The sequence below is a fragment of the Apis laboriosa genome, unplaced genomic scaffold (genome assembly GCF_014066325.1).
Source record: "Apis laboriosa isolate Shangri-la unplaced genomic scaffold, ASM1406632v1 scaffold39_cov144, whole genome shotgun sequence".
In the NCBI taxonomy this organism is placed as follows: domain Eukaryota; kingdom Metazoa; phylum Arthropoda; class Insecta; order Hymenoptera; family Apidae; genus Apis; species Apis laboriosa.
The window spans coordinates 211,415-239,362 of NW_025223140.1; the positions used below are offsets into that span (position 1 = coordinate 211,415).

A 27,948-nucleotide genomic window follows, 5' to 3' on the forward strand; every position below is an offset into this window, starting at 1 on the left:
AGACGTAATAGAATTTGAAGATATTAAAATTTCTTATATGAAATTTCAGAATATAAAATATCATATTTTATAAGATAATTCTATGTATTCTATATCTTGTCTATATTCGTATCATTGTTTCTAACTAAATAATAATACAAATTTCCTAAATATTTTGTTTCCGATTTCATTACGTGAATCCGTTCCGGATTCATTCGTCAACATAATATTGTAAACGAATCTCATCTGTGATGATATATCATCATTATAGATGTCGTACCTTACACAGTACTATTTGAATCTAACTGAAAAGCGCGAAAACATATAATCTTGTAGTTCTGTCTTTCGGAATAATTTGTATTTAAACTTATTAATTTTCAATAAAAAATCAAAATCATGACAAGTTTATTAGATCTTTGTGAACAATACTTCGGTGCTCGTGATTTTTATGAAGTTTTAAAAATTCCAAGAACTGCTAATGACAAACAAGGTGTGTACACATAACCTATTTGATACAACTTATTTTGAAATAAAACATATTTATTAAATAAAAACTATTATTATATTTAAATTTCAAATAAAAATTGTTTTTAACATTTTTTTCAGTAAAAAAAGCATATCATCAATTATCTCTACTCGTACATCCTGATCGAGTTGAGGAAGATATCAAAGCAGAAGCAACAGAAAAATTTAAAGTTCTTGGACGAATTCATTCTATTCTTAGTGATAATGAAAAACGTAAAATTTATGATCAATCTGGTCAATATGATGAAGAAAGCGAAGAAATTATGATGAGGAATTGGGCTGATTATTGGAAATCTCTATTCAAAAAAATTTCAGTAGAAGATATCAACAACTATGAAAAAAATTATAAAGGATCTGATATAGAAATTAATGATTTAAAGCGTGCTTACATGGATAGTATGTAAATTTAATAAACATAATAAGTATACATATACTAATTGAATTAATAAATTTAATTTATTAAAATAATAATTTCTGTTGATTAGGCAAAGGAGATATGGATTATATCTTAGAAACTGTTCCTTTCACTAACTGTGATGATGAACCAAGGTTACATAATATTATTCAAGGACTCATAGAGAAAGGTGAAGTACCAGAATACAAAGCATTTACACAAGAAAATGATAAGAAAAAACAACGTAGAAAACGTAAAGTAAGTATTAAGAAAAAAAACATTAAAATAATATATCAAAAATTTATGTTTATATATTTTCAAGATTTTAATGTTTTCAATGTTTATATTTTATGTGTATATTTTATATGTTAACAATTTTTAATATTTTTTTAATATTTCAATTAAGTGAAATTGGATGATTATATCATTTAAAAAAATTAAATGAGAATTTAAAAAGTTATATAAATAATTGTTTACTTTTTCAATCAAATATTTTCAAATGCATACAATCATATCAATGTCAAAAGTATCGAAAAGATGCGTTTAAGTAGGAACGCGCTCGTAAATTTAAACATGATATCCCACTCCTTCAATTATACTATAGATCATCTTAGATCTCATGAACAAGTGAGCAGCATGCTATTTTCAAGCTTTTCTATTTTTGTCAATACATAGTACTGTATCATGATTGGATGCAGTAGTAGGAGGTGGACGAGTAGTATGATGGAAGGGGGAATACTAGTAAATAAGTAAAGACAGAACGCAAGAGAGGATTCAGTCTATAGAAAAATTAGATTCTAATTTATCGCTAAACATTGCAGAATTTTCGACTAAAATCCCTATTACGATGATTATGTGAATTATTCAAATTTGTGAATGACAAATAATGTTACGTATTTTATGTTATACAAAACTGTGATTTATCTTAAGAATTTTTTAAACAATTAATAAAAATGGGTGCTATTGTTAAACTGTTATTGTGTGCTGTACTATGTGCGAGTGTACAGGGAGTGTGCAGACGTGTGAAGAACGAGGATATGATTGAATACTCTTGCATGGGTGGTCAACTTTCTGATTTAGATAATCTTCCAATATCGACAGGAAAAATTCGAATTTCTAATATGCCTATCCGTCAAATAACTGCAAATACTTTTTCGAGATTCGGTTCGGATCTTTGGGTTCTAGGTTGCTCCCATTGTGGCATAATAGATATCGAACCAAGAGCTTTTCAACGTCTAAATAATCTTCAACAATTAAGCTTAAACAATAATCACTTGACTACTGTAAAAGAATCCTGGTTCAAAGGTTTGGATTATTTGACATATTTGGATTTGAATTACAATAATATAGAATCTATCGAGGATGGCGTATTTTTAAGTTTACCCAGTCTTGTTGACTTAAGATTATCTGGTAATCGTTTAGAATGTTTGAATCTTGTAGCTATGTCACAATTGAAAGATTTAAAAAGAATATTTCTCAGTGAAAATTCTGAGTTTAAATGTCCAAACGCTATTAGTATTTATCTTGAGGATCGTGGAATAAATTTTGAAAAGGACCCAGAATGGAGCAGATTACCAAATGATTTAATTCCAGTAACAATCCCACTTGATTATGATGAGATAACAACTATAAAGATGCCGGTACAATCCTATTCTGGCTATCGTGAAAGATTACATCCAACAACGACAATATCAACATCGACTATGACATCGACATTACAATATATTACACCAAAATTTCAGACAACTGAAGAAGTAATTTATCGTCCATACAATATTCCAAATTGGAAAACAATTTTCAAATCATCTACGATTCGCTATGAAGACAAAATAAAAATTACACAAAATCCGTCATATGAATACACAAAAGTATCATATATTCCACAAAAAACTATTGCACCAATCGAATCTACAACATATGTATCATCACCGCGTGGGACAATGCAAGATAATAGCCAAGAAACAACGACCTTCAAATCTTGGCCAACTTTTTCGGAATCTAGTACCAGAATCGAATATCCCGTTTATCCACCCCATAAAAACGAGGACAAACATTACACAAAACAATCAGATTATTCAAGTGCAATAGACTCATTCTCTTTGGCACCTAATCAAGGTGATCATCATCAAATGTCTTCTGTTGAGTTTGATATGAAACAAACTATGGCTTCTTATAGAACTAATTCGTTAGAAAAGAACTTTATTCTATCGAATGTGCAGTATCCACCCAATATTGAAAACAGATTATCATCGATAGATTCTTCAGACACAATTTATACTACACAATCTATATTTTCATCACCAGAAATGATTCAGCCTGCTCATTCAGATGATATACATTCGAATATCCTACCTATTGTTAAAAACGGGACAGAATCAATGGATTCTTCAAATTCAACTCGTATTATACAACCTATACCTTATTCACCACCATCAATGGTTCAACCCGCTTATCCAAATAATATATATCAACCGCCTTATTACGAGTCTACGGTCACTGTTCATTCACCGCCATTGATAGATAATAAGTCACAGCAGAAGGAAATAAGTCCAGAAATCGTACCAATTGAAACAACCACTGATAAACCATTACCCGAATGTCCGACAAGGAATTTATCGATATCAAATCAGAGTTCGATTAGAATGATCATTATTTCTGTTCTTCTCATGAGTACGAATCATGTCTTTGCGGGAGGATTTTAATTAAAAGTTTCATTTAATTTAATTGTTTCATCTGTATAATTCACCGAATTTTTAAAAAACGGACTAAATTTATATTGACGAAATGTTTGAAACGTGTGATATATCTGTGTTAAACATCGGACTAATGGAATTAAATGAAATGATATGTATTGAATCGTTTAATCAAAAACATTTTAAATTGAATAAACGAACTGTTGCTGTTTTTTTCGTTTATTAGATCAAATTTAAGAAACTGTTTATCGCAATATGTTATCAGAAGAATCAACTTAAACGATTGATTCTTCAGAAGCATTGTGGAGCCAGCAAAATCCATAGCGTACGTACATTCTAATTTCATATTTTATGTTCATTGATATATCTTAAACTGATAAAATGCTAATGATAACATTAAAAATGGATTATATAGCACTATAACTATTATAGTTTTATGTAATTTTTAACTACTCTTTGAAAGATGTTACAAATATTTCGTAATTTTATGCATAATTAATATATTAAATAATGCCAAATATCTCAATCTTTTTAATTAAAATTTATTATTATAACTTATAACACACATATAATTATTTTTTATAGTGGAAAATTAAAATTCCATTAGAAAGTTTATATTATTATATTTTGATTTTATTATAATAGTTAATGATTAAATAAATATAAAAAAATAAATAATCGATAAAATCAAATATAAAACTTACATTAATAATAAATTTATATTAGAAATTAGAATGAAAGAAAAAAGTTAAAATTATTTTTCAATAGTGAAACAAATTCGTTTTCAATCTTCCAGATTTTGTTGCAAAAAATAGTTTGTGTGAAATTAATTATTAATATTTTTTTACAGAATTTTAAAATTTTAATTTTTTCTTAATTTTTCTTAATATATTTTTATTTTTATTATATAATAATTTTATTTTTCATTGATTTTATGAATTTATTGATATTTTAAAATAAATATATAAAAAGAAAATATTCATAATATAAATAAATAAATTTACAATAAAATGATTGTAAAATGATTTGTAAAATGATAATTTTTCTCAATATAATTTTATTTTTTTTTATTTTTGTTTTTTGTACCTAAAACATTATTTTTTGAAAAAAATTATATTAAAATCCTGCTATTATTGAAAATTTTTTTATTGAAAATTTTTTATTATTGAAAATTTATAAATAATTTATAAAAATAATTTATAAAATCAATGAAAATAATTTTTAAATAGTATCTTAATGCTCAAATTCAGATTTTAACAATATAAATGTTATTACAAAGTACATAGTAATTTTTGTTTGATTTTTGAAGAAATCAAAAAGTATAAAATTAAAAAAAATGTATTTTTTTCACTAACTAACTTCAATATAACTAACTTCACTAACTAACTTCAATATAACAAAGTTATCATTCAAAATATTTTTTTTTTCATTCTTTTTAAAAACAACGAACATAGGGATAAATTATTCAAAATTTTGAAATTCTCCAAAATCTAAGAAGTTCGAATTTTTTAATTTCTTTTATATATTTAATCTCAAAATTTTTTGCTATTTTTGAGATTAGAATTTTCGAAATTAAAATAAATAATAAATAATATTTCAAAAGTAATATTTAATAAAAAAAATAGTAAAATAATTCAATTTGTGTTTAAATTTAAAAAAAAATTTTTAATTAGCAAATATTTATTAATCCATTACAATAATTATAATTTTCTATAAATCAAAAAATGATCATCGTATCACCATTAATTTATTATGTGAACTTATATTTAAAAAATTCGTTAAGATTTTATTTTTTGACAGAATTTTCTTAAAAAAAAAAAAAAAAAAAAGCATACATTTTGAATTTCAAAATTTTAAAAAGTTTTGAGACATGAAATTTTAAATTCAAATTTTGCGGATTTAAAAAATTCAAAATCAATTTCTATTCTATTTTTAAAAAAAATATTTTTAATTTCATTTCCTTCGCAAAATTATAAAAGAGAATGAAAGTAAATAAAAATATTTATAATAATTATTAATTTTATTTAATAAAAGACAGAACGTAATTACTCTGAAATATGAAAAACAAAATTATTATATTTTAGAATTAAATTAATATTAAAAAATAAGTAATAAAAAATAAATTATATCTAAAAATAAATGATAAAATCATTTATACATATGTTTAAATATCCAAAATGTGATTTCAGTTAGAAAAAACTATAGCATATATATATAAAATTAAATATATAAAAATATATAAAATTAAATATATACAGATACTTAGAAATCAACTTAAATCAACTTTAAGAAAAACTTCTTTAATTTATGAGATTATTAGAATGATATTTAACATAATTGTATATGTTTAATCACTATCAGGTTGCCGCATTTAAATTTATACTTTAAATAAAATTGTATTTAAAATTAATTTTTTATCTTGTCAGCAATTTTTTAATTTTTTCTTACCTCATATGGAATTAATTATATTAAAATTCTATGGGATCTAAAAAAATTATTCGCTAATCTATATTTTTGCTAATCTGAAAAAAAGATTGATTTACAAAAAAAATAGTATTTTTTTTTTTTTCTAAAATGAAAGTAAAAATTTTGATCACTATATATTTAATAATATTTAATGATACAAAATAAATTTTGTCCAATTTTCTTTTTGAAAAATATTTTTGAATACTTTTATCTATAATACTTATAATACGAATGAAAAAAAAAAAAAATAATTCAAAATTATTTATATATGTATATAAAAATTTTTTATATTTTTTATACATGTAAAAAAACAATTATTTATTACTTTCTTCTAATTTGAAATTTTCAATTTGTGTATTTTCATAGTATAATTAATGAAAATAGTTGTTTTATGATTATTTATGTTTTGTGTATTATATATATATGATTTATTATTATTATGTTATTATTATGTTATTATTAGAAATTATTAATATTGATGATTTAAATTTCATTAACAATATTTTAATATTAGAACTCAATTAAATTTAAAAAAAAAAATATTTTTTGTTTTTGTATTAAAAACTTTGTTTAGAATCAATTTTCAACTTATGATTTTTTGCTATTATTAGTAATGATCTGATGAATTTGATATTTTGAAATAAAAAAATTTGTTTCATTTATTTAATTATATTTTATCTATTATTTTATTTCCATAATAACAAAAACAAAATAATTATTTTGTTAGCATTAGATATAAATATATATAATATATATATATAATATAATATAATATATATATTATAATATATATTATAAATATATATAATATATAATATATATAGATATAAATATATATAAATAAATATTATAAATTGTTATTTTCTGAGATATATTATTTGAGATTTATGATGGTATTTATATTAGAACATATGAAATAATATCGAATTATGCTAAGAATTTTTAAAATAAAAATATTAATATGTTAATGTAAAAATAAATATTCGATAAAAAAAATATATAAGTTTAAGTAAATTTTTTTTTTACAATTTAAAGATTGATACAGGATAAAATAGTTATGAAAATACAAGTCATGTTTTTTTCTCACATCGATTGCGTATTGAATTATGAACAGATACTACGTGCATAAAATATTTAATTGAATTTAGTAGGAAAAATCACAGTCATTTTTAAATGCACAGTGTCACTTTGACATCATGTCATCAGTTGAAGATCAATGATGAATAATATTATATTGAGATAGATATTTAATTATATTTATTTTTTTTTATTATATGATTTGAATTATAATTTATATTATTATTTATATTATTTATAATGTATACTTGAATTTATTTATAGTACATTTAAATGTAATAAATGATTGATATATAATAAATGAGTGATTCGATAATTCTGCATTAACTTGAAAGAAAGAATCTAAGAATGGACTGATATGACTGATGATGGTCAGAGATGAAATTACGAGATATGTTTTTAAAATAAGATTTTAGATTCATAAATAAAAAATGATCCATGATTCATAAAAGTTTACTAAAAAAACAAATAAATACATGAATATCTTAGTTGATAAAATTATTTATTGCAGCATTCATCTTAAATTATTGATATACGATAATAAATAATAAATCTAATTAAAATAGTTAGATAATTAAAGAATATTAAATATAATTAATATTATATAATATTATAATATATATAATATAATTAAAGAATTAAATTTTAACGATATTTTTATTGAATTTTTTTTCCTGTAAATAAAATATTGTATTAATTTTTTCTTTTTAATTAAAAATATATTTTTACATAATTATAAGCAGTTTTTTAGCTATAACAGAAAATAATTATATAAAAAGTGTTAAGAAATATTATTCTAATGATATAATCATTTATATGTCATGAACATAACTAATTCGATTGAAATTGTATTATTTTATTATATTATATAATATACTAATTATCAAATATTAAATATTATATATGTAATTATATACGTATATAATATTATTATAATATAAAAATATAAAATGTCGTATTAGCCAAACTTAAAATATGAATTTAGAATTTCAAAAGAAAATATTTTTTTTTTTTTACTTTTTCTTTATACATTTATTCAAGAAATAATAATTTTTAAAAAATATAAAAAAAATATAATAAGTAACATGGTATTAATCGAGCTTCATTATTGTTTCATAAATAAAAATAATTATTAAATATCTTGTTTAAAATGGTAGTTTTCAATCCGCATTATAATCTACAAAATAAGCATTACATTTATTGATTTAACATCGAATTGACAATTGATAGAATTGGTCAAATTTGACAAATTTGACACCTTATATAAAAAATATATGTTCCGATTTAAAAATTTGAAGTTAACTTTTGAAAGATTTTTCATTGTTAAATATATTTCATTATAAAATTAAATATATAATAACACAAATTGTTTTGCTTAGTACAATTTTTTTTGAAAGATTTTTTATATTTCTTATATTTTTCGAGAGATTTATTTGGAGGCATTAAAATGGAACATCTTATATAATTATCCGTTTGTATAGATTAACTAATATGAAGTTAAAAAAATTTTATTATATGTACACTCTTCAACATCAAACCTTAAATATGGTTTGTCGACTAGTTCCGCAAGTTCTAGAATGCATAGTGAAGACGCGCATCGTTTGTTTTCTGAAGAGGAATACCAAATATAATTTCCGCAGCAGCGCGATGCTGAATATCAATTGAAACAGTAACAAACGATGAGGGCCAATGCAATATATCCGGTGTGCTAATGAAATAATTACTAATGTCATTGGACAATCAATGCCAAGCATTATATAATGACCTTGACCGATGCATTCCATTATGGTGTATTATGTTTTGTGTTTTGCCATATGGAATTCAACCTTTTTCCATATGTAGTGTTCACCGTGTATAATATCATTCATGTGATATTTTTATAGAAGAAATACCTCGCGTGTTTTTAGACATTAAGAAATTTCTGGTTTGATTTTTGTTTAAAAATCTCGGATAAAAATCAGTTTATGCATATGCGAAAGAGTTAATAAAGTTTCATGTAAAAAATATATCATAATCTTTTAAGAATAATTTTTTTTAACTTTTTTATAATAAGATAGATAGTTCATTTAATAAATATTTAGTGACAATTTAAAAGTTTTTGAATAATTTAAAAATATTTTTTTAATTTTCTTTTTTTTTCCAGTTTATAAAGAATTTATTATTAATTATTTTTCTATATTCATTATCCTTCTTTGAATAAAAGAAAATTAATATAAAACAAATTAAAAATTAATTGAAAAAAACAAAATTTTTGTCTTATTTATTATGAATTTTCGATAATAATTGTTATTTTACTTAGTAATTTTTCATATAAAAAATTAATATTTTAGCAATTGTAATTTTTAATACAATAGAATTTTTATTTTATTAGTTTCTAACCATTGTTTTTAACGCTTTTATAACGAAAAAGGATAAATTACATTTTGTTGAATTATAAAAAGATTATTGCAATAATCTGTATTACAAATAAAAATTTTACTTTAAGAATATAATAATTATTTCATTTCTTTCTTAATTTTTAAAAAAATTAATAATAAATTATAATTAATCGATAAACAACAAATACAGAACATTGAAAATAATTTCTATCAGATAATTATTCTCAATACAATATCCAAAGAATATTTTTAACAAAAATTCATTAGTATAGGAATAGATTTGGGAATAAATTTTTCCAAAGTATTCTCAAAAATATTATTTACATTAGTGATGGATAAAAATATTCGTATCTTTCTTATGTATTCTTTAAAATGGAATAACTTTTTTAAAATTAGACCAAATTTGAATTTTTTTAAGATGTTGTAAAGATTAATTTCCTAGATAATATATAAAAAAATTTTTTTTTAAATTCTCATTGATGTAAAGTGTAAAGAAAAAAATAAAGATCTTTTTTTTTAAAATAATTTTTTTTATCTAAAAATTTAAAAGATCTATAAAAAATATAAAATAAGTTATATACAAAAGATAAATATAAAATTTATCGAAATCAATTAATATTATATATATAATATATGAACTATATATGATGATAATAATATGAACTATAAATGATTAAAAATAATAAAAATCACAATTTTTCTACTTCCGTCTTATATTTATAAATGTAAAATTTTTTATATCTTTCTATAGCTTTTTTTTTATAGCTTTTTTATAGCTTTATAGCTATATATTTTATAGTTTTTTATGCGTCAACTAATAATGATTTTTGATGATTTTTTTTGGTATGTATATTTTTTATATCTACAAAAGATATTTTTTAAATTTTTATTATAAATTTAAGTAAAAAAATAAAAAATTTTTACTTTTGATTTTTACTTTTTTCTTTACAATTCTGACCAAACATAACTATTAAATAATTTTTTTACATATTATCTAGCCATCTTAGCATCTTTACTAAATTAATATCTCATTTCAATTTTAAAAAAGTTATTCCGTTTTAAAAAGAATATGCAAATATTTTTATTTATAATCAAAATAGATAATCGAAAATAAGAGTCATTCTTAATATCTATTTGTGAAAAATACTTTTAAGAGCAATCTTTGAAAATTTTACTCTTATGTATTATATATGTCTTAATGTATTTATATTTTAGAACTTTTCTTAAATAATTATTTAATGGATCTATATTTTTAACTATTTATAAGCCTATTGTTATACTATTATATACTATACATAATACTAATTATTCGCAAGCTTCTCGTAATAGTTTTTAAATTATATTTATCAAAAATAAGGATACTATTAAGAACGGTGAACAACATTCAATGACCAAGAAATATTTTATTTTTGCATATAATATTTGTAAATTGTTAGTTGATGAAATGCGTGAATGCCGTGACTACATTACTATTTGCAGAACATGATCGCAAACAAATTACAATTATAACAATTTCAACAAATTTAATGCTATGTTTACATTGATTAATGCTGTTCACAAATTCTATCATGAAAGCTATATTTTCACTGTTTGTGAATAGTTATAATCAAATATAAATACAGTATTACACAATGTTTACATATCACTCGCGAGCTTTAAATAGGAATAGCTCGCAAATAGCTTTAACCAATGTAAATGTAAATGCAACATTAAGTATATTTACTAATAAACGTAATTCACGAATATTATATAATAGATGTCTATATTATCTGTAAATAGAATTCGTTAGCTAATTTATTGTTATGCTATTCATTGTTCGCAAAAATATCCCTATTAAAAATATTTATATTAAAAAATAGATTATGAAATGATTCTTTCGATATCCTCTCGCAGTAAGCTTCTTCCGTCTTTTCACAAGATATTTGTATATCTCGCATTTTCAATAATATTTCTTCATTTATTAAATAATTTATCATTCGCTTAATCGTTTGTTCTGTTCGTGATACAGCACACCAGGTTGTGCGAACATTATCATATTTTGTTGTTAAATTTGATAAAATTTTTATAACGATAACAGAATCTTTTTTGTAACGATAACAGAATTTTTTTGTCCTATATTCATGTCTTTAAATCTTTTACTAGCGAAACTATTTTCGAAATGTGATTTCCGATTTTTTCGGATTTATTTTTGTATTTATAAATTGATGCAAAAAATATTTGTATCGATTAATTAATTACAATTTTTCTTATTGTATATGGAAACTTACCCTAACTTACCCTATTTATGCAGTAAAATAGTCTGATAGATAGTCTTAATTGATAATTGAAAGCTTTTCATTAAAAATTTGAGCTTCAGTATTCTTTTGAATACACCATCTATTTCATTTTCAGATTTGAAAATTGAACCATTGATATACATTTTCAGTTTATTTTCCATCACTTTTCATTTATCGTTTTTATAGCTGATAATTTTGTCTATTGAAACGATGAAAGTGTTACTGTTTTGCTTCAGCCATTTTTATGTTATTTTTAATTTTAATATTTAACAGACACAAATCATATCTTCATATTGAATCACAAAATTTCACAGCAATACATTTCTTGCTATCCCTTCAGTATCAAATTACTCACTGTATGATAACGGAAGACACTGGATCTATAACTTAAAGAATAAGTTAGGGAATAAGTTGTGAAATGATTTGATTAAAAAATAAAAATAAAAGATAACAATAAAAAAGAATATATTTAATAAAATATATTTAATAAAATAGGAATAAATATTATAAATATTATATTATAAATATATATAATATATATTATATAGATGTGGGATACTGTCGAAATAGACAAAACAGCGATCGCCTCTAGTGACAATTCGTAAATATATAAATCACATCTTTATATATATATATATATTATATATATAAAATTACATTATTATATTATTATTATATTTATTATTATAATTTATTAACTATTATGAATTTTCAGTAAAATAGACTCAAAACCTTAAATTCGTTAAAATTGTTATAATATATTTAAAAAAACGTTTTAAATTTTTAAAGTGATCCTTACGAATTCTAATGTGAATGCAATTTCCAAACGAACACTGTTCATTATTTGAAATATGATTTTGCTCGCAGTTTTGCTGAAATATCGATTACCAATTGTCGATTAGGTTTTAGATTCATACTATTTTTTGGAAACAATTTATTATATATTTCATAATTGTTTGAAAATATGCATCATCAATATAGACATTTCGAATAGCGAATAATTTGTAATAAATTAGTCAACGAAAGAATGTAGGAATACAAACAAATGCCTGTTTTATTTCCATACCAATAAAATTAAAATGTAGAATGCTTTAAATTTTCAAAAATATTTGAAGATATCCTTAGATCAACAACATTTATAATTAATATTCTAAATACTAAATATTCAGTTTTATTTATATAGAAAAGTATATTCATTTTGAAAATTATCAATAGAGTTTATTCTACGAACGAACGAGCAATATTTCTGAAATGTTCGTTAGTGAATGCGCATATGTTCCCGAACAAATAATATAAGATATCCTATCCATAACACTACATATATAAAACATACATACATATATAAAATTATTTCGTTATATTTCAGATATAAACGCGAAAGAGTTAATAAAATATACATAAATATAAAATTTATCATTGTTTCACATCAAACTTGAGATTAATTTTTTTTGTATTCTGTAAAAAAATATTTTTATGTTATATCAGATGAATTCTGATCACGTTATTCCATGATTGATCGATTTACTCATAATATAGATTAACTCATAATATTGAGAGATTCTGTTGAAAGTTTCAAACAATAAGTTGGTAGTCTATTGACAACCAAGTATCTCTGTTGACTTGAAAAGCACATGCATTCTTAATGAGTGCAATAGTAATTAATATAATTTTATTATAATATTATATATATATTTAATAATATTATATATATTTAATATATTTAATTATATTATAATACATTTAATATTATAATTTTAATTATAATATTAAATATTAATTAGCATTGTAATAACATTGTGAAACTTGTGAAAAAAAAAGTGAGGTAATGCATAATAGGAAACTCGATTTTTTTTAAAGATAAAATATTTGAAAATTTCAAAATCTCATTATCTTTAGAAATTTGTATTACTTTTGTTATTCATAACTTTCAAAATCTAGATAAATAATAACTAATAAGAATGTGTGAATTTATTAATTAATAATTTTTATTTATTAATTAAGAAAGATTATTAATAATTCAAATTTGTATTAATAAATTAAATTTGTATTTGAATTATAAGATTATTTTAATTAGTTATTTTAATTAAGAATTATTTCTACCGATGTGAATAATATATGAATAATTTTTTGTAAACCAAAAAGAAGATTATCGTTATTATTGATTAAAGTTTTCGTTCTCATTCTTACATATTATTTTCTTTATCAAATTTCTGTGCGAAGAATTTTAGAAATAAAAATTAAGATTTTTAGTTCTTGGAGAAAAAAAATTTTTCGAATTTTTGAGCTTTTGAAAATTTTGAGATTTAGTAAAAATTTGGATTTTCATGAATCTAAAAATCAGATTTTATCTTTAAATTTCATACTATTTTCTTTTTTATAATTTATTTATGATTTTATGTCAAAAATTAATTATTTATATCTAATGTAGCTATTTTCAATAATAATTTAATTTCATAAAATAAAATAAAATAAATCAAATATTGAAAAAATTCAATAGAATTTTCTAAGATTTTTTTAAAAAAATTTAAAAAAACATAAATTCATTATTTATTTATATTGTATATATTTTTGTATTTTGTAAATTGTATACGAATTTTGATAGTTTTTAAAATTATCGAATTCTAAATTAATAGCTTAAGAGATTATAAATAAGATAAAGATATTTAAAAAATTTAATAAAATTTTTTTTATGTTGTTTCATCAATTTTATTCTTATTGAATTTGTTTTACCAATTTTATTGTTATTGAATTTAAACCAATTTATAACTAATGATATTTTTGATAGATTTTTTTAATCTTTTCTTGATAAATTTTTTTTGGTATAAAATTAAATTAACATTTCATTAAACTTTCAAAAAAAGTATAAACTTATATATTTCATATTTAAAAGTTATTCATTTTATTAGATTAACTTTTTTTAAAATTTTTTAATTGTAACTTTTATATTAGAATCAATATTAATATATTAATATATTATTAATATATTAATATATTAATATTTATCTTAAAAATATATAAAGTTAATGTTTATATGTATTATATATTATTTATTATATATATCATATTTATATTATAATATTTATTTTAATTTTCCAACAGTATAAAATATCTTAGCATTATTTCTAATAGATAGTATTATATTATATGATTGAATAAAAAGAAATAATTATTTATATAGAATCATAAATAAATTTTATTCGTTATATATAAATTTAATAATGCTTCGTGGAATAGAATGAAAATATTTATTTTCTAATTTTAATTCTGCTAAATATTTTAAACGTTGTAAATAGACAATAATTTAAATGAATAGATATATATATTATATGTAATATAATATATATAAATAGAATATATAAGAAATAGAATATATAAATAGAATATATAGAAAATTAGGTTAAATAGAATATATAGAAAATTAGGTTAAATAGAATATATAAGAAAATTAATAATGAGAATGATCAAAGAATTTTTAGTAAAATATTTATGAAAATTTCGAATCTTTGATCAAGATCCAAATATAATTGAAAGTATTTTTTTAATTTTCCAAAATATTATGGGAATAATATTTCTATAAATAGAATATATAATGAATCCATATATAATAGGACATATAATGAATTCATATAAAATTTATATGAACGTCGAAAAAAATTTATTATTTGTTTATATTACAGTTCATTCATTATATTCACTAAATCTTGCTTCATTTAATTTTTATTTATTTTTTACATTAAAAATTGTCCTCAATGAAAAATCCTTTAACAACATCAAATATATATATCTATCCAAATGTTTTTTATATAAAACATTTTATAATAAAAAATATATTTAAATTATTCAAAGCATCATAAAACAGAAAATCATAAAATAAAATATATCATATATATAATTGATTATGTAAATTTTATTTAAAGATATCAATATCTTATATTTTTATAAAGAAACAAAAACAAATTTATATAATTTATTTTATAATTTAATACATATAAAAATTGAATTAATAGATTCGCATAGATTTGAGAAATAGAAAACTATGTATAGTATTTGTAAATTTATAAAATTCTATAAATATTTATAAAGTTTGAATCAAATGAAGATCAAATATATTTGTGAAATCCTATTTGAGGAATGATTAACTTGGTCCTTTGATTTAATGTTAATTATTAAATATTTTAAGGATTAGTTTTCATGAATTCCACAATGATGATATTCCACAAAAAAAAATTGTTATGTAATTGTATACTTGATAGCTAGCTTGATAGCTATTTTCAAATTATTTCGTGATTCGAATAATTTCCGGAGCAGTAGGTTCGCGGCCAGATGTGTCATTGGCTCTAGACATTCGGAGACGAAATAATTCAAGGTTGCGCGAATCTTCAAATTCATATACGTGTATTATAGATTATACATGTTAGATTATACATTTTGGCACATCTTTGATTCGCAAATAGCTAACTGAAAAATATTAAGTTTACTGTTGTAAGAAAAGTTTTATTGAATTCTAAAATTTAATTTATTAGGATTAAGTATATCGTAAATATTTATAATTTTAGAAAAATTTTATATACTTGTATATTTGATATAAATATTATGAAAAAACAAACAAAAATACAATATTTTTTTATTTTTTATTTTTAATATTTAGAATTTTGAGTTTCGGAAATCTATGTAAGATATAAGATTAGTAGAATGAATTTCTTTAACACTTTCAAAATCATGGATTAAAATAAAAGATTTAAATATTAAGAATGAAAAAAAAAAATACGAATAAAATATGGTCTGATTTAATTATTATAGTGAATCAGAATTTTGAGAGAAAGGATAAATATAAAATTTTAGCTATTAGAATATTTATTAGCTTTTGAGATATTATTAAAAATTTCTTTCAGTATTATACATTGAATGCTAAATGTATTCCATAACAATACAACTGTGACTTATCTTATATTGTTTTCATAAACATCGTGAGTTTTATAAACATATAACATATAATGAATGAATTAATATCGTACTTAATATCTATCCGCATGAATATTTAATTATCTCTATTAATATCTAGAGAATTTGATCTTCTTTGGATTTACAGAATGCAAAGATAAAATATAAAACAATCTTTAAAATATTTAATTATCTCTATTAATATCTAGAGAATTTGAGCTTCTTTGGATTTACAGAATGCAAAGATAAAATGTAAAACAATCTTTAAATAAAAATTGAAATTGCAGTAACAGAAATTATGATTATTCAAATTTTTTTATTTCTGATATTGATGTTTTAGAAATAATAAATAACTGTCATAATATCGAAAGATTTTTATTAATATTTTAAAATTTAATAAATATTCACAACTAAAAATTTTATTATATTACTATTTCATTATAAATATTGAAAATATTTTGTTGCGGATCTTAAAATATTTTCCTGAGTGTTTTATCTTGTTCTCTCTAATAATTTCGCTTCAAANAGCGAAATTAGGATCATAACGTATCATAGCTAAAAATATATATATTGTTTTATGAAAATTTTATTATTAGTAAATATTATATATATTAGAAATTCAATTTCATGTATTGGTTTGTTAAAGTTTAAAATTTTTTTAAACATTAACATGTTCAAAATATGTTTAAAACTACATTAAAATTTTAAATATTGATTTATTATAATATATAAATTATAATAAATTTTATTAGATTATTAAAAAACTTGATATATGATATTTAATTGTAGAAAGTTCAGAGTACAAAGATTGAGTATCCATTCATTGTCGCATATCATATTTGGTACGTTGTGTGCATATTCTATGATATTTTGATATGGAACAATGTAATATTTGTCCATTTATATTAATATATAACGAAGATTATTAGTTATTTTTATTTGTAATTATTTACATAGAAAATTCTGTATTTTTAATATTTGTTTATTTAATAACAAATTATATGAAAATATAATAATAGATTGCATAAGTTTATGCATTTATGGAAAATTTAAATATTCAAAAATCTATAAAATACATATGATACAAAAATGTATAAAATATTTAAACAAAATACATAGCATATGAATAAAATAAAATTTTATTTCAGTTTCATTTCTATAGTTAGTTTTATAAAAATTTAAATATTCTTACTTTTATCATAAATAAAAAAAATATTGAAAATTTATAACATTTATTGATAAAATATAATATTATATACATATTTGATCATATATATAATAAATATTATAAATATAAGAGAAAATTCATGTTTTATCAACTTTCACTTCTAAATAATAATAGAATTATTATTATTATTATTATTATTATTATTATTGTTGTTGTTGTTGTTGTTGTTGTTGTTGTTGTTTATTTTCTTCATTTGTACAAATTATATAAATGAAAAAATTAAGAAAAAAACGTTCATCTATTATGAATCAGAAAAAAATAATTTTTCATCATAATAACATGAAATTACATGTATCAAAATATGCAAGAAATGAAAGATTTTAATTAGAAAATTTTTCTATATATTCTTTCGATTTAACTTCATTCGAATATTATCTTTTCCAAAGTTTATAAAATTGTTTTATGAAAAAAAATAGTTCAAACAACAATTAATTAGTTTTTCGAATCAAAAAATGAGACTTTTTATTTTAAAATTGACTCTTCAAAAATATGGAATATATTAACATATGTTAATATATTAATAATCAACAGTAAATTGATTTACGTTATTTTAAAAAAAGATGAAAATTTTAAATAAAAAGATTTTGAATTTATGAAAAAAAAATAACAAAAATTTTCTTTATATTTTTTTTTATGATATATTTTATAATATATTATAGTTGTTAATATTTTAAAATTTTTTAATATTTTTTATTTTTTACTTTTCGTGAAATTCATTTCTAAAAATAAAATATATATAGTTTATTTTCAAAAATATAATTAACAAATTTTTATGCAATTATTAATATATTTAAAAGAAACAGTATGACAAGATTACAAATTTATAAAAAGTAAATTGTATTTTAAAAAAAGATAAAAAGACTAATGTAGATTCATATTATCAAGAATTTCGTTTCATTTCATTTTAGTCAGACTTAAATTATTTAAATTATAAAATTAATTAGATAAAAAATTAATTCTTTTTTTTAATATTCAGGTTAGTATTTAAAAGAAAAAATATATATTTTTATTTTTCCTTATAAATTAAAAATTATTTTCTGAATATAAAAAAAATGAATCTATACTGATCCATTTATTGCTGTCTTTTGCGAGATTGCCATCATAATCATAAATATTTTTCTCATTAATTAAGTGCATTTAAGTTTAGATAATAATATAGATTGAAATCTTTAATTGAACTTTGAACAAATATTTCAATCTCTTATTTTTAATAATATATATTTTATGAATATATTTTGATTTATTATGTTATTATTATATTTATAATGAGAATCTATGACGCTTTTGTGATTGTAGCGAATTAGATCAGCCACATTTCAAAAATATTTTGTGTTTGATTGGTAACATAAAAAGAAAAATACATTTCAAATTTGATATGAATATTTGGATATGTATTATAAATTTATATTACCAAATTAAAATAACAAATTTTTTACATAATTTTGTGTAAAATTAAAATAAAAATTAAATTAACCATAAAGTTAATAAAAAATAATAAATATTTTTAAAAAAGTGATAAAATCATATTCTAGAAGAATAAAAAATTGTTTATTAATAAATCACTATTTATAATATATCATTGCTATTTAAAATATACGTATGTTCTCATCAAAAGAAATATAGAATCAAATATTTATAAAAAAAATTTTAAAATTTATAAAAAAAATAATTAATTTGATTTAAAAATTTGATTAAAAAAAGATACTTAAGAAGTCTGAATATTTTTATTACATAAAAATTAATTTTTTAAAAAATTTTGTAAGTATTTAAACAATATATATATATATATATTTTTTATAAGTATTTAAACAATATATATATATATATATATAAATTCGAAATAAAAATATGCAAAAAGATTTAAAGAAAAAACTTTGAAATAAACGTTATGATTCCTATTTATCGAATGATCTATCTATTATCACATCTATTGAGCACATAATATTGACGGATCAGAACTGTATTTTGATTCTCATCAATAATAATAATGATTTCTTTATTACTTGAGTTACTTGACATTTGAATCATATAGCTCACTCTAATACATTACGAACTACTTCCAGAACTTAAGAATCCATCTTAAAATTACGATAGATAAATATATAGGTAAATACATTACAAAAAATAATTATATCTTTCCAACAATAAATTTTTTATTTTATATTATTTAATATTATATTTTTAGATTTAATAATTTCTTAAATAAAAAAAAAAAAAGAAATAGAATTTTTTTATATAAACATATAATATAAAAACTTATAATTTTTTAGTTGATTTAATTATTATATTTTAATATTTAATTAATTAATTTTTTTTTAAATAATTCTTTAAATTAAACTCTGCAGTTTATTGTTATAAATATTTATATATATATAAATATTTATATAATATATAAATATTTATATATTATATAAATATTGTTATAAATATTTCTTAATAATTCATATTATATATTTCATAATAAATTTTTTAATTATAATTACTATAATTAAATTATTTAAATTCTAATTATATATATAATATAAATTCTAATAAAAAAAAAAATGATTATCTAATTTAGTAACTACTTTAAAACGTAGAACATAAAATTAGTATGTATTTAAATTAGCATATCTAACAATGTTTATATTTTGAAACATATTTAAAAAAATCTAAAAATGATTAATATATTGTTTGTAATATACTTTTCTTATTAGTAATGTATTCTCTTAAATAAATATCTATATTTAAACATTTTTTTAAGTTTTAATTCTATGTTTTAATTATGAAATATTGACAAATTTACTTTTCTTTTTTTTGATTATTCAAAGAGCCAATCATTTATTAGAATTTGTTTTCCCATTATTTCGAATAATTTATATAATACAACTTTTGTTATTCAATCATTATTTAAAGTAAGATGACTTTTTTAAAATTGAAACAATTTGAATTTTTTTTTAAGTTAGAAAGATTAGTTTATTAAATAATGTATAAAAAAAAATGATCAAAAAAATTGAAATTGATTAAAATCACGAAAAAAGGATCGCTTTTTATATCTAAAGCTATAATTATAATATGTTTAGATTTAAATACGGTTATAACAGTTAAACATCTCATCGATGCAAATGAAATTGAAATTAACTGATAAATATTGAAAGAATGAATATTTTCTAATATTTTTTAATATCTTTTGGGAATAATTATACATATCTTCTATTTGATTCAAATGTTATTAAAGTATTTTAAACATTTTAATTTTATAAGTTAAAGAAATTCTCGTTTTTGAGAGCTTTATTTCACTAAAGCAAGTTTTCAATCTTAAAAATATATTATATTTCTATTAATTTTTATATATTCTTTAATTATTATTCTTTAATTATTATATACTCTTTTAAACGATCGAAATGCATTCTGATAATATGAAATTGGAATAATATGAAATTAACGAAATATAATATAGATTTAATAATGTTTATTTTCAAATTATATTTTTAATTTTAGCCTGAGAGTTGTTTTAGTTATAATTATACAATTATTTATTATATTATTGGATATGTTTCTAAAGCAAATATATAATAAAAAATAATAAAAAATATTTTTTCTTAAGCTTTCTTGATAACTTATTTTAATAATGAAATCTAACTTTAGAAGAAGTAAAATTAATAATAGTCATTGAATTAAAATTCTTTCTATCGAAAATGAATTGCATAATTAATAGAATAGGATATTTTTATTTATTTTCATTTTAATTTATTAGAAAATTATAGTGAAGATGATTGATTTAATTGAAATAATTGTGTGCGTGCATGCGTGCGTGCGTACGTGCGTGTATGTATGTGTGTGCGTGTATATATTGCATTCTGTATATTTTGAAATTAAATTTTTTATGATAAACAGGAGAGCTGAATTTATTATCAATCTTTCTTTATTAATACAGACTATTGTTACATAACAATCACTTCGCTATATATTTATTTACTCGCGCGAATCTTCTTGAAAATAACAATGATGTCAATATACCGAAAATAAATCTTCCACAAGACAATTATAATTTATATCATAAGTTCTTTAAAATACTTTAATAATTAGATAACTATATATTTATAACTAGATATTCAGACATATAATATATATGCTTATTTAAAAAAAGTAAATATAAAACAATAATGTTTGCTAGCATATTAAAGAATACAAATGTCAAAAAATATAAAATTCTTGACTTAATATATTATTGTTTGAATTTAAAAAAAAAAAAATAAAAAAGAATTGAATTTTTATATTACAAAAAAATTTAGGCTTTTTATATATTTAAAATAAAAAATTATTTACAATTATAATTTTTTGTAAAAGTTTATTTAGTTTGGCATTTTTTTTGTGATGAATGATATGTTTTAAATAGTTTGAAATATTAATAATTATTTTTTGTTAACGTGTAAAATTGCTTTTTTTTCATTAAATGATTTTGTTATTATTTTTAAATTATATTTTGAGGCAATTTATTATTTATTTTAATACATAAAAATAATTATATATGAAAAATTATTATAATTTGATAATATAAATTTATATTTTATATCCTAACTCAAAATATGATTTTTCGTCAATTTTTTTTGCCAATTATATTAGTCTAAATATTTATTAGTTACTTATATATAATATACAATACTATATAATATATTTATATACAATATACAATATATAATACTTATATACAATACAAAATTCATTTCTATAATAGCTATTGTAAAAATATCATAAACTGTCATTTCTAATTATATTACAATTGAAAAATATATTCATGAAATTTTAATCAAAATTTGATTTTATATAAAAATTGAAATATTATTGCTTAAATATTTTTGACAGTAATTTTATAAGAAAAACCAGAGTTTATCAAATAAATGTTATAAGTTAGTTCTCACAAATATCCGGTTGGCTTTCTTTCATTTGGTCTCAAGTCGAATATCAATCCGATAATCGAGTACATTCAAAATTTCGAATCGTTGTGTAATATCGTCTAACATTAGGATAGTCCCTATGATATACTTGCCAGAATTTATAAATAAATTTCTTCAGCATCAAATTATGGAGTAGATCTGGGAATATAAAACATCATCAATAAGTGTGAACTATGGAAATAATTGCGTTTGATTTTGATAAAAGATACTTCTAGGAACTTATATATAAATAAAAGATACTTCTAGGAAAGTTTCTAGGAACTTATATCTTTATTTATATATCTTCTAAGTAAACAATAAATTAGTAAAAGGATATTTTAATAATTTATACAAATATAGAGATTACGGTTTTGCAATGTGATTAGATATCAATGGCTTATTAAAATGTTATTTTAATTTTCTTCTATTTTGTTATATTTCTTCTATTCAATTTTCAAACAGAATTTTTAGAGATTCAATGGTACATATAGAATCAAGAATATATAATATATAATAATAAACAAAAATATTTATGAAATTTATAAAGTAGATTTAAAAAATATTTTTATAAAAAAAATTTAGTTGATTATATATTAAAATTCAAAATAATAAAATTAAAAAAAAAATTGTATAAAAATTCAAATTTCATGAATATGAAAAATTTCATAAGTGAATTATAATAAACTTTTTTAGAGGCAAAGATTACTTCATCAATTTTTGGGTTATAGTGCTATAGTACTATTTTTGATAAAATTATTTATGAGAAAATAGCAGTTTTTTTTATAAATATAAATATTATGATAAATATAAATGAAAATAAAAAATAATTTAATATTGTTGTTTATTATTTGAATTAAAATTTTATCAAAAGAAGAAAAAAATACATTATTTTTTATGTATAAAATACAAATTTAAGGTATTTTAAGATAATATTTTGAGATAACAATGAAATTAAAAAAAAAACAATAAAAGAAGTTTCTTGAAAAACATTATATTGTGATGAATGAAATATTTACAAATCTTCAAATATATTTTATAAAATAATTAAAAAAAAAAATTTATAGATTTTTCAATTTTAGATTTATTATTTTTTTTATGTATTTTTTCTTAATAAAAAAAGTATGAATGTTTATATTTTTAATGATAATATTAATGCATTTGAAAAATTATTTATTCAAAAATCCAATTACTATTTCATTATAATTTAATTGAATTTTATAATAAATGCATTTATTCTGTATGTGACGAGTATACGTGTCATCTTTAATTTTAATTATGCACATAGATATACATTTCTAAAATAAAATTATCTAGTTACGAAAGAGATTTTGGTAAAGATATAAAATCTCTAGTTGTAGCAAATGAATAAAATTTATCAAAATTTATTTGATTGTTAATTGACAATTGAAATAAATGAATTATTAGAATTATAATTGAAAAATATTATTGTACATGTTTATATTTATAAATGTATTTATAAATATTGATTGTTAATTATTTATTCATTTGATACTAATCATTTTAATCAAAATTTAATTGAAGTTCTATTGATATATAATAAATTAAGAAAGAATTCAAATTAAGCATATTATATTAGCAGTTAGCAATATATTAAAGACATAATATATAATTCAAGTTAAATATCGCTTTAAAATTTGTATATGATTGCTAGATTAATTTTACGCCATTTTATTTTAATTACATATATTTTGTAATTATTAAAATTTGATTCTTTAAATCTAAATTTAATCTAAAAATAGAGATGATCTCTGAATTGATTAAGTTTATGTAATTTTATATTTATATCCAATGATATAAAATTTAAATTGATATGTTTTTTAAATATTATAAAAACTTAATATAAAAAAGAATATTGGATAAATTTTTAAGTTTTTCAAAAACAATCTTCCGAAACAATTTTATTTTATATTTTCAATTATTTTATTTTTTTCATGATTACATTGATTTTTATTTTCTTTTTCATTGATTATAGTATCTTTATATTAAAAAAAAAATGTTATTGTTAATGATAATAGATAATGATAACCAAATATTATAATTGTAATTTTTAATCGTTAATCGTATCAAATATCCCCAATATTATATCAACTTTATTAATTTTTTTATTTTTAATCATATTTCTTGACTTCGAATAAGATCTTAATTTCAATTTCTGATCTAATTCTTGATTTTGACTAAAATAGTATTCGAAAAGCATTCTGATTGAATAATTCAATCGAAAACTAATCAATACTTTTCCTGCTGAATATTTATAAACATCCTTTTTTTAATTATATCATTTTGTAAAAATAAAAATGATAAAAAATCAATTCAATTCAGAAAAATAAAATTAATAATCTATATTTTATATTAAGTTAGTAATTTTATTAATTAGTATAATACCATAAACCAAATGTTTTGACAATATATTTCTATATTTCAATCTATTTCTATATTTTACTTTGATACATAATTCTTGATTATCTTTGTAAAAAATTTCTATTTTGCGATTTTGCGATATTTGATCACGAAAAAGTTATTAAAGAAAATATAGAATATCTAAGATATTCCTATCACATAAGGACAAAAATTTTACTTCAAATACTACTTACTTCAAATAATTTACTTCAAAATTTTACTACAAATAATCATTCACACAATATACATCTTCAAGAATTTTAAATAGATATATATCACATGAATTTGACATAGTATCAATGTTTTAAAATATCTTTAATAGTATTCAAAAATTTATATCATATATTATTTATCTATTCTAATTTTCTATGATCGAAAGCATCATAAAAATCATCCATGCGATATAATCATGAAATATAAAAATTTCTGTTGATCAAATATCGTTGGAAAATTTTTTCACGTGTAAAAAATAGAAACGAGTATATTTCGTTAATAGTCGTTGAATTGGGCCTTTATTATTTTCTACTTTTGATGACTCCTCGTTAAAATTAACTTCTGTTAGTTGATGAGCAGAAACCGAGACGAAAAGCAATGAAGTCTGATAATCTTGAGGATAGGCATATGGTTAAGTTTCGAAAATAGTTATGTGTATCATGAAGTGGTCATAATTATCTTGTTAATAGACATATTGAAGCGCTTCTGCATAATCTTTGATTTATCAATTTCTTTGAGTTGCATCTGTTACGTATTCAAATTCCTTATTAATATATAATCTAACATAAAATCGTGAACATGATATCTTTACAAAAATTAATTCTTTTCTCACATGTTTCATTCAAAATGTTTTAAAATGTTTTATAAATTCAAAAATATATTTTAAAAAATAATACATATTTAATTAACTTTTTTATTTTGTTGCAGATAGTTATTGTATATATTATAGTTAATTGTAAAAATATTTTTAAATAATATTCTTACAAATAAATTTACATATTTTTGAAAATCTGATTTTAATGAAAATTTGTATATGTAGAATAATATTTTTTGATGGAAAATCTGAAATCAACATGAAATTAATCCTCATTATTTTATGTTTTGTATACAATTACAAATATTTTTTTAACAAAATAAACAAAACATTAAAACTAAAATATTTTATAATTTAATATTTTGCTTTATCATCATTACGAAGTTATATTTAAGAAAATAATACTGAAACTTCAAAATTATTTCTTTGAAATGATATTCCATTAATAAAAAAATTGTTCTATACAATTTATTATGGTCTATTTATAATAGTATATATAAAAAAAAAATTATTGTTGATTTTAATTATTAATTGAACTCGTATAAAATATATATTTTGCGATTAATTATATTATGTGTGATATTATAACATTTTTTAATATAAAATAATATATCATCTTGTTTAATGATTCTCATTTTAATAAAAATCTTATTTATTAAATTATATATAAATTATTATATAAAAATTATTAATTTCGAAAAAAATAATTTGTTTACTTTTATTTCCAGTGGGCCAAAGAAGCACAAGAAGCTGAACGTCTAAATAAAATGCTAAAAATTGAGAACGAGGAAAACGCAGCTGCAAATAATTTAGCTTTAGCGATTCAGAATTGCAATGAGGCCCGAGCAAGTCAATCTGATAAATTTTTCGATTCTTTAATCGATAAATACGCAAATATGGCTAAGAAATCGACGGCGAAAAAGAAAAACATGTCTGTAAAAACTGCAAAAAGTTCGAAAACTTCCAAAAGTTCGAAATCTCCAAAGAAAACCAAGAGAAAGGCGTAGAATAATATAATTACTGCACAAATCTCCCTCCAAGTTAGAATATTTGCACGATTTTTATAACTTAATTATTAATCATCGATAAGCGTACCATTATCCGGTACATCAATTGAAAGAAGACGAAAATGATTGTATGTAAGTTTTGTAAATTCAAAACCTGTATATCGTCTTCTTAAACCGTCATACTAATTATGCGGATCAATAATTAATTTCTTTATAATTTTATGTAGATATATCATGTTCAAATATAAAATTGAAATTATCTGTTTTTATATTTATTATAAAAAATATGAAATAATATAATATACTCGGTAATAAAGAAAAAGAAAAGTTACTAAAATCATATTAATATTTAAATTAAATATACAGTTATTGTATAAAAAAATATATTTTCACTTGATTTATTAAAATTTTATTTAATTTATTTTAATTTATATATACTTCAAATTTTAATAATCAATTATTGGATAAATACAGCATAGTTACCATTACACGGTAATGGTAACTTATACTCTACTTTATCGATCTAATTTATAGATTTTTTTCATACTTGTATGGTAAAACATTCTCAATAGTTCTCATTTATTTTTATTTATTATTTAAAAATTTATTGTAAATAAATAAGTAAACACTTTTTTGTGTATGTAATGCACTTTTTTTGTAATTTTATTATATTAATCATTATTATTAGCATAATTTTTTAATTTAACAAGATATAATGTAAATATATAAAAACTAAAAAAAAATAAGTAATAAGAAACAGAACTTAAATATAAAAATAACACAATATATTAATAATAAAATAATTATAACAATAAAAACTTTTAGTAAAAAATCCATGGGCA

The 27,948-nt window shown here is 19.2% G+C and overlaps 1 protein-coding gene across 2 annotated transcripts; it reads left to right on the forward strand.

Moving 5' to 3' along the window:
* The first annotated feature begins 300 nt into the window (after positions 1-300).
* Positions 301-27,365, forward strand: LOC122715616 (dnaJ homolog subfamily C member 9-like). 2 transcript variants are annotated; one of them, XM_043937930.1, is made up of 4 exons: positions 301-469; positions 586-900; positions 990-1,156; positions 26,828-27,365. In XM_043937930.1, exons 1-4 carry the CDS (start codon positions 376-378, stop codon positions 27,104-27,106), a joined length of 855 nt encoding a protein of 284 aa, XP_043793865.1. In that variant the 5' UTR covers positions 301-375; the 3' UTR covers positions 27,107-27,365. The 2 variants fall into 2 exon arrangements, with proteins under 2 accessions (XP_043793865.1, XP_043793864.1); XM_043937929.1 differs by lacking the exons at positions 301-469; positions 586-900; positions 990-1,156 and adding an exon at positions 1,677-3,916 and having other exon boundaries at positions 26,828-26,959.
* The last annotated feature ends 583 nt before the right edge of the window (positions 27,366-27,948 follow it).

Bases quoted from the DNA above. Each gene is read 5' to 3' on its own strand.
- LOC122715616 (XM_043937929.1), top strand. From the start codon at position 1,852: ATGGGTGCTATTGTTAAACTGTTATTGTGTGCTGTACTATGTGCGAGT.